This window comes from Xenopus tropicalis, chromosome 1 (assembly GCF_000004195.4).
Source record: "Xenopus tropicalis strain Nigerian chromosome 1, UCB_Xtro_10.0, whole genome shotgun sequence".
Lineage (NCBI taxonomy): Eukaryota > Metazoa > Chordata > Amphibia > Anura > Pipidae > Xenopus > Xenopus tropicalis.
In genome coordinates this window covers 214,375,661-214,385,484 of record NC_030677.2, presented here as the reverse complement: position 1 = coordinate 214,385,484, position 9,824 = coordinate 214,375,661, and the positions used below count along the sequence as shown (strand labels likewise).

The window sequence follows — 9,824 nt, the reverse complement described above, 5'->3', positions numbered from 1 at the left end:
GCAGAACATGTACTCACTGAGCCCACCGCTTCCTTTATGGGGAGAAAATGTTCTGTACATCACAAGGTTCTGGAGTATCACTGCTATGAGGACTCTGCCTGTATCTGTGCATCCTGCTGCCTGGCCGGGGGGCACCGGGGCCACAGGGTGGAACTGCTGAGTGAGGCCTCTGAGAAGAAGAAAGAGAAACTGAGGAAAGTTCTGGAGAAACTGAGCCCAGAGAGAGAGGAGACTGAGAGAGGAGCCCAGAGGCTGCAGGAGCGCAGGAGAGAAGTGGCAGAAGTGGCAGCCGGTGAGACAGAGAGAGTCACTGCCCTGTTTAGGGGCATCAGGGAAGAGCTGGAAGCCCTAGAGAAGCGACTCCTGAGTGACATCTCCAGGCAGAGAGAGGAACTTTGCCTCCAACTCACTGAGCTGATCCAACAGCTGGAAATAAAGAAGGACGAGCTGTCCAGGAAGATCCGTCACATTGAGGAGCTGTGCAACATGGCAGATCCACTCACTGTCCTACAGGAACAATGGGAATCCCATGGAGCTGCCTTTTTTGGGGCTGAGGGGGCAGATAATGAGGGCAGAGAGAGAGAAGATACTGAGAAGGCAGATAATGAGGGCAGAGAGGAGGGTATAAAGGTCCCGGCTGTAGGGGATCTGGATGTGGGTCGGATCTCAGAGACATTACTCACAGGCTTAGCTGGGATTGTGACTGGGGTAACAGGAAGGATCCCTGGGCAGGGGGCTACAGAGCTGGTACTGGATATAAACATGGCTGGGAATCATGTATCTGTATCAGGGGACGGGAAATCTGCTTCCTACTCACATACAGACCAGCGTCGCCCAAAAACCCCCAAGAGATTTCAGGTTTCTCAGGCTTTAAGCACCAGGAGATTCCCCTCAGGGCGACATTACTGGGAAGTGGAGGGCAGTGAATCAGGAGGCTGGAGGGTAGGGGCGGCCTATCCCAGTATAGAGAGGAGAGGGGATCAGTCCTGGATTGGGAGTAATAACAAGTCATGGTGTTTGTTCAGATGGGGTAATGAAAAATACACAGTGAGACATGACAGGAAAGACACACAGTTACCCCACGTCCCTTCCTGCAGGAGAATCAGGATCTCATTGGACTATAAGGCCGGACTCCTGTCCTTTTATGAGCTGAGTGAGCCAATCAGGCACTTACACACCTTCACTGCCTCCTTCACTGAGCCCCTTCATGCTGCATTCTGGGTAGGATGGGACTGGGTAAGAATCATTACATAGTAACATAGTAAATTAGGTTGAAAAAAAGACATACGTCTATCACGTTCAACCACAATGCCTATATATAACCTGCGTAACTGCTAGTTGATCCAGAAGAAGGTAAAAAACCCCATCTGAAGCCTCTAATTTTCCACAGAGGGGAGAAAAATGCCTTCCTGACTCCAAGATCAGACCAGTCCCTGGGGCAACTTATACTAAGAGCTATCACCCATAACCCTGTATTCCCTCACTTGTACTGAGAGCTATCCCCCCTACCCCTGTATTCCCTCACTTGTACTGAGAGCTATCCCCCCTACCCCTGTATTCCCTCACTTGTACTGAGAGCTATCCCCCCTACCCCTGTATTCCCTCACTTGTACTGAGAGCTATCCCCCCTACCCCTGTATTCCCTCACTTGTACTGAGAGCTATCCCCCCTACCCCTGTATTCCCTCACTTGTACTGAGAGCTATCCCCCCTACCCTGTATTCCCTCACTTGTACTGAGAGCTATCTCCCATACCCCTGTATTCCCTCACTTGTACTGAGAGCTATCCCCCCTACCCCTGTATTCCCTCACTTGTACTGAGAGCTATCCCCCCTACCCCTGTATTCCCTCACTTGTACTGAGAGCTATCCCCCCTACCCCTGTATTCCCTCACTTGTACTGAGAGCTATCCCCCCTACCCCTGTATTCCCTCACTTGTACTGAGAGCTATCCCCCCTACCCCTGTATTCCCTCACTTGTACTGAGAGCTATCTCCCCTACCCCTGTATTCCCTCACTTGTACTGAGAGCTATCTCCCCTACCCCTGTATTCCCTCACTTGTACTGAGAGCTATCCCCCCTACCCCTGTATTCCCTCACTTGCTAAGAATCCATCCAGCCCCTATATAAAGTTATATACCGTATATACTCGAGTATAAGCCGATCCGAATATAAGCCGAGGTACCTAATTTTACCTAAGAAAACTGGAAAAACGTATTGACTCGAGTATAAGCCTAGGGTGGGTTATGCAACAGCTACTGCTAACAGCTACTGTAATATAATCTGGTTTAAGTATGCCATCCCGTTGTGTGCGCTCCCATCGAAGCTGCCATACTAAATATTAAGTACTTGCCATCCTGCTGTGTGCGCTCCCATCATCCTGCTGTGCTCCCGTGTGCGCTCCCATCTATCAAGGTGTTCTTGTGTTACAAATGACAAGCTATAGCTCTTAATGTGTGTGTATTCATTGAGATGTTCCCTTTTGCCCATATATATACACTAGCACTTTATAAACCCCATAGGAACTGCTGGAAAATTGTCATCATATTCTTTATACATACATCAGCACTACAGATTTTAATCTTAGGTAAAAACAAATAATGTAACTCTATTGGAATTATAATACTGTATAATGACACCTACAGTTATAAAATAAGAAAGATATGCTGAATGTACAATACTATATGCTACAGAGACAGACAATAGAAGAATGCCTCCCTTGGTATTAACGTATATTCAGGCCGGCATACCCATACTAAGTACGTATACCCACAAAAAAAGAACCCCAGCACTCATCCCCTGTTCCAAATAATTGTAAGTCTTTCCCATATTAAAAGTACTATACAAGAAATACCAGAAGCTACCAACAATTGGCCACAGGCAGCACAGAGCACAGAACCCGCCCATCCCAAGAGCCCACGCCCCCGCCGACCGAACCCAGCGTAAAGTTTTTCAGGCAAAGCTGAGCACAGAACTAGTTTATAGTTACCCCATAAGCGCAGATTTTCAGAGCTCACACACGCACTAGCAGGCACGTCCACGGAGTGGGAGAATGGGTAGGTGCACAACGAACGTCAGCCGCTCAATGTGTCCCTTTGTGCAGCCGGGCGCTGCACATAATGTAGCGCGCACACGCCGAGTCCACATTCTGCTTAAGGCTGGCCACGGGGGTCCAGGGAGGGGGGTGCTCCTGCTGTGCTCCACTGTGTCCCCAAGTGCAGCGGCGCGCTGCGCATAATGTGTCTCGCGCGCATGCCGCGTCTACATGTTGCTGAAGGCCGGCCACGGCGCGCAATGACCGTATTGGAAGTAGTTTGAGCGCAATTACCGTATATACCCGAGTATAAGCCGATCGTTACTTTTTAAGCACATTTTTAGGGCTGAAAAACTCGGCTTATACTCGAGTATATACGGTAATGTATCAGCCAGTACGACTGATTCGGGGAGGGAATCCCACAACCTCACAGCTCTCACAGTAAAAAATCCGAATCCGAATGTTTAAACGGAACCTCCCTTCTTCTAAATGGAGTGGGTGCCCTCGTGTCCGTTGAAAGGATCTACTGGTAAATAAAGCATTACAGAGGTTATTATATGATAATAATGTCCCGTTTGAGCACTGGAGACCAAAACTGAACAGCATATTCTAGATGGGGCCTTACCAGCGCTCTGTAAAGGGGAAGAATAACCCCCTCCTCCCGTGAATCTATACCCCTTTTAATACAGCTCAAAACCCTGTTTGCCCTTGCAGCTGCTGCCTGGCATTGCTTGCTACAGCCAAGTTTATTATCTACAAGGACTCCAAGCTCCTTCTCCATTAGGGATTTGCCTAGTGCAGTCCCATTAAGGGTATAAGTGGGGGCATATTTTTACATCCCAGGTGCATGACCTTACATTAATCCACATTAAATCTCATCTGCCACTTAGCTGCCCAGATTGCCAGTTGGCCAAGATCCTGCTGCAAGGTGCCCCACCCTGGGTAGAATTGACTGGTCTGCAGAGTTTTGTGTCATCTGCAAACACTGATACATTACCCATAATCCCCTCCCCTAAGTCATTTATGAAAAAGTTAATCATTAGTTAGGGCCCCGCCCACTGCCCAGCAGGAACCCCATTCCCAGAGCTGCCCTTAGCCCTGTGATGCCAGGAAAGGAAGGAGGTGCAAGAGCCATATTTACATTGGACGCTCCTCTAGCCGTGACTGGGCAGCCATATTAACTAATAAAGTTGTCTAAATTCCATTTCTATACTGCCAGAAGAATATTAATTGCTTTTGACTCCTTAGTTTCAGCCCTCATTGCTTTCCCTGTACCGCCCCTTTCTCTCTCAGCCAATGAGTGATGTCCCGCCTCCTGTACATGGGCCAGTGTTTGGGCAACTTTTCCCAGTGATCATTTGTCAGTTGGCTCACGTGTGAGCGAGTGTAATTGAGAGAGCAGACACAAATAAACAGACAAATCTAGACATGTAAGGAATGTTATTTTTATTAATAAAAGTGATATATTACTGACAGTGATGATAGTTTCTTACATTATCCCTTATAATATATGAGTGATACTCAGAGTTCCCTGTATAACTCAGCCTGCAGCCTTGTGCCTTTATATGGGGGGCACAGAACCCCTCAGTGACTGCTAATATCCTTATCATTTACAGTAGGGGGTACATTATCCCTTATAATACATGAGTGATACTCAGAGTTCCCTGTATAACTCAGCCTGCAGCCTTGTGCCTTTATATGGGGGGCACAGAACCCCTCAGTGACTGCTAATATCCTTATCATTTACAGTAGGGGGTACATTATCCCTTATAATACATGAGTGATACTCAGAGTTCCCTGTATAACTCAGCCTGCAGCCTTGTGCCTTTATATGGGGGGCACAGAACCCCTGTGACTGCCAATATCCTTATCATTTACAGTAGGGGGTACATTATCCCTTATAATACATGAGTGATACTCAGAGTTCCCTGTATAACTCAGCCTGCAGCCTTGTGCCTTTATATGGGGGGCACAGAACCCCTCAGTGACTGCTAATATCCTTATCATTTACAGTAGGGGGTACATTATCCCTTATAATACATGAGTGATACTCAGAGTTCCCTGTATAACTCAGCCTGCAGCCTTGTGCCTTTATATGGGCACAGAACCCCTCAGTGACTGCTAATATCCTTATCATTTACAGTAGGGGGTACATTATCCCTTATAATACATGAGTGATACTCAGAGTTCCCTGTATAACTCAGCCTGCAGCCTTGTGCCTTTATATGGGGGGTACAGAACCCCTCAGTGACTGCTAATATCCTTATCATTTACAGTAGGGGGTACAGTATCCCTTATAATACATGAGTGATACTCAGAGTTCCCTGTATAACTCAGCCTGCAGCCTTGTGCCTTTATATGGGGGGGCACAGAGCCCCTCAGTGACTGCTAATATCCTTATCATTTACAGTAGGGGGTACATTATCCCTTATAATACATGAGTGATACTCAGAGTTCCCTGTATAACTCAGCCTGCAGCCTTGTGTCTTTATATGGGGGGTACAGAACCCCTCAGTGACTGCTAATATCCTTATCATTTACAGTAGGGGGTACATTATCCCTTATAATACATGAGTGATACTCAGAGTTCCCTGTATAACTCAGCCTGCAGCCTTGTGTCTTTATATGGGGGGTACAGAACCCCTCAGTGACTGCTAATATCCTTATCATTTACAGTAGGGGGTACATTATCCCTTATAATACATGAGTGATACTCAGAGTTCCCTGTATAACTCAGCCTGCAGCCTTGTGCCTTTATATGGGCACAGAACCCCTCAGTGACTGCTAATATCCTAATCATTTACAGTAGGGGGTACATTATCCCTTATAATACATGAGTGATACTCAGAGTTCCCTGTATAACTCAGCCTGCAGCCTTGTGTCTTTATATGGGGGGTACAGAACCCCTCAGTGACTGCTAATATCCTTATCATTTACAGTAGGGGGTACATTATCCCTTATAATACATGAGTGATACTCAGAGTTCCCTGTATAACTCAGCCTGCAGCCTTGTGCCTTTATATGGGGGGTACAGAACCCCTCAGTGACTGCTAATATCCTTATCATTTACAGTAGGGGGTATTATACATGTACACACAATAATGCTTCCTTGTATAATGTTCTATTGAACCTGTTTATGAGCTGATAGTATTTTTAAAAAAATGGAAACTTGAAAATCTTATCATACTGAGATTTCATTTCCTGGACTGAAACATGGCAGTGGGCACCGATGGGCTAACCCCAGTCATGTGATTTGACAGGAAATGACAAAGCAATAAATAATTTTGGCTCCCCAACCCCAAGTATCCATCTCATTGACTGTAAGCAGAGAGCTCTCCCCACTCAGGGTGGGAACCTGTACCCACTGCCATGTCTCAGTCCAGTAAGTGAAAATCTTTGTAATTATGATATGACTTTCATTTTTGCTGTTCCTTCACATGGCTTACAATATACACAGTTACACACAGGGAGGACAAGATTTATAATACGTACAATAAACAAGTATGAATTCACAGAGAATAAGTGCCATTTGGTATCAGACATAATAAGAAGGAGGTCCCTGTATCATAGAGCTTACAATCAAAGTGACATATTAATGTTAATATTGAGTAGTTATAACTCAGTAAAGACTACATAAGCGCACTGCATTAATATTAAGTACTTACAACATGGTAATGATACTCATTAATATATTTAGTAGTTGCAGCATGATATAATATGCTAATTAGTTGTAACATGCTGATGACTGCATCCCATGAATATTAAGTAGTTACAACATGGTAATTATACTCATTACTAGATTGAGTAGTTGCAATGATAACTCATATTTTGCTAAGTATAATATGATGACTGCCTAAGCACCCCACATTAAAAACAAGTACAACATGGTAACAATCACTCATTAATATGTTAAGTAGTTACAATGTAGTGGAGATAAACACTTTACTACTAATTAGAGCCTCTGATAAAGCTGCCAATGGCTGTTAGCCTGACACTTTGCTTATCTCTCCGGTCTTTCCCTTCTCCTTTTCTACCTTCATCCTGTCCTATCCCTTTAGAGCCTTCGGAGTGGGTCATAAGCAATTATCGTTAACTCTGCACATATTTAGGGGGATTATGAGATTAATAAAAGTTACATTTTAGATTTTGGCTTTCATACAGACAGAAGTGTTTGCAGGAATTTATGAACTACAAACAGCATTTGTTCTAGGGATAGGATTGCCACCTAGCAACAGCTAATGGGTTTGCCAGCAGACTCCTGAATTTAAGCTGGAATAATGTTTATTACCACTACAGCCACGTTTCTGCTTTCCCCTTCTGACGTGCTTGTGCCTTTAATATGTGGGAGCAAGCCCCGGTCTGCTCAGTGCTGATTGGCCAGTATAGAACAGGAAGGTGAGGAGCTGAATGAAGTTGGATTTTTTACTGAGAGTTTGCTGGATGACAATCCTAAAAACAAGGGAAATGTAATTGACAGGAGCAGAGATTAAAAAGAAATTTTAAGAGAGGAAGATGCAGTTCAAGTCATGCTTCTCTTATAGATGGACTTGGAATAAAAGAATATAAAGAAATAAAAGTTGAAAAAAATTTGATATGTTTTCTCAAAATAAAAGTAACAGATGAGGCTACAGTCCCTTGAAATAGATAAGTACAGCATTTACCTACCCATAACATTCACTATAAAATTAAGCAGATTGAAGGAAGGGACATTTGTTACTTTCAGACCAATAAAAGTTGCACCCTTTCTAGTTCTCCTTGGGTTCGGATTGATAATTCAAATCTTTTCTGGAATTTTGGTTCAAGCCAAGAGAGACAAGAAGAAGAAGTCACTATGTAATTACAACTGCTAGGAATTCTGGGAAGAATTGCATGATGTAATATAAGGGTTGGGCCAGGGTGGGTGCTGTTGCTAGGTGGCAATCCTATCCCTAGAACAAATGCTGTTTGTGGGGCATAGATTCCTGCAAACATTTCTTAGCCGCCTAGCAACAGCCAATGGGAGAGTAGCCCACACCTAGTAGTTGCCTTTATGAATTTCCCTTGTGCCATGGTGTTTAGAAAGGTTCTTGAGGAAACCATGAGGGTAGGTTCATTATAATAGAAAGGCAGAGACATCTTGGGGCAGTCTTTGTTGCTGTGGATCCTCCAAAGGAACTTCCTTTGAGCTAGACGGTATCAGTATTAACATTTTATAGCAGACAGAAATCAACTAATAATCTTGTGAGATTATCTGGAAGATATTAACATGGGGTAATAGTTTCTTTTAAGGAGTAAATTCCATGTGTAATTATGTTTTTCATCAACTTCTATAGAAAACTAAGGGGTGCGGTGGGACAGCTTAACGGTTGAGTTTAGTGCCCTTTGAAAACTCCTTGTTTAATCCATGTGGGACAGAACCCTTCCTGCCACAGCCAAATGAGGGGGAAAGAAAGCAGAGTCTAACATCACTCTATTTCTTCAGAACAGAGGAAAAATATCTCTCCTCATGTTTGAAATATAAAGGAGATTACACTCTCTGTTTTTAGTGGTATTTGGAAGGAAACTGAGGTGGAAACGTCATGGAGTCTGTAGCAGATAAAGAAACTACATCCTCCATAAATGCGGAGGTAAAATAATCTAACTTCATCTTTCAGCTCCTCCCCTTCCTGCTCTATACTGGCCAATCAGCACTGAGCAGACCGGGGCTTATTCCCACATATTAAAGGCACAGGCACATCAGAAGCGGAAAGCAGAAACGTGGCTGTAGTGGTAAAATAAATGTTTCCAGCGTATCTTCAGGAGGCTGCGCCAACCCCATTAGCTGGTGGCAAATCTCCTGTAGAACCAAGTACATTGTAGAGAGTGTAACACAAGCCTTACAGGCTTCAGATAACTCCAAAATAGTATATAATAGGCTGAAGGGAAAACAGACTGCACAAGCCTCTCCTTGCATTAGTTACAACTTAGGGTACCTGTCATACCTGGGCAGTATTGCCCTGGCTTTGTAAAGGGTTAAACACTACCAACATCAGGTCTCAGGCTCACACAGAGACCCTTATTATTATTATTATTATTAACATTTATTTATAAAGCGCCAACATATTCCGCAGCGCTGTACAATAAGTGGGTTCCATACATTGGGAATACAGAGTAACATATAAAGCAATCAGTAACCGATACAGGAGGGGAAGGGAGCCCTGCCCAAAAGAGCTTACACTCTACAAGGAGTAACATATAAAGCAATCAGTAACCGATACAGGAGGGGAAGGGAGCCCTGCCCAAAAGAGCTTACACTCTACAAGGAGTAACATATACAGCAATCAGTAACCGATACAGGAGGGGAAGGGAGCCCTGCCCAAAAGAGCTTACACTCTACAAGGAGTAACATATACAGCAATCAGTAACCGATACAGGAGGGGAAGGGAGCCCTGCCCAAAAGAGCTTACACTCTACAAGGAGTAACATAATAAGCAATCAATAACCGATACAAGAGATGAAGAGGGCCCTGCCCCAAAGAGCTTACAATCTACAAGGAGTAAAATATAAAGCAATCAATAACCGATACAAGTGGTGAAGAGGGCCCTGCCCCAAAGAGCTTACAATCTACAAGGAGTAACATATAAAGCAATCAATAACCGATACAAGAGGTGAAGAGGGCCCTTCCCAAAAGAGCTTACAATCTACAAGGAGTAACATATAAAGCAATCAATAACCGATACAGGAGGAGAAGAGGGCCCTGCCCAAAAGAGCTTACAATCTACAAGGAGAAAGGGTTGAGACACAAGGTGTGGGAATGGGCATGACCATAGGTGG

The 9,824-nt window shown here is 44.4% G+C and overlaps 1 protein-coding gene across 1 annotated transcript; it reads left to right on the top strand.

Moving 5' to 3' along the window:
- On the top strand, positions 1–1,254 carry LOC100494300 (E3 ubiquitin-protein ligase TRIM39-like; the record flags this gene model as incomplete). Its single annotated transcript, XM_002941329.5, has 1 exon — positions 1–1,254. A coding segment is annotated over one exon (1,254 nt), but the record flags the coding sequence as incomplete, so codon positions are not given.
- Between the last annotated feature and the right edge of the window lie 8,570 nt (positions 1,255–9,824).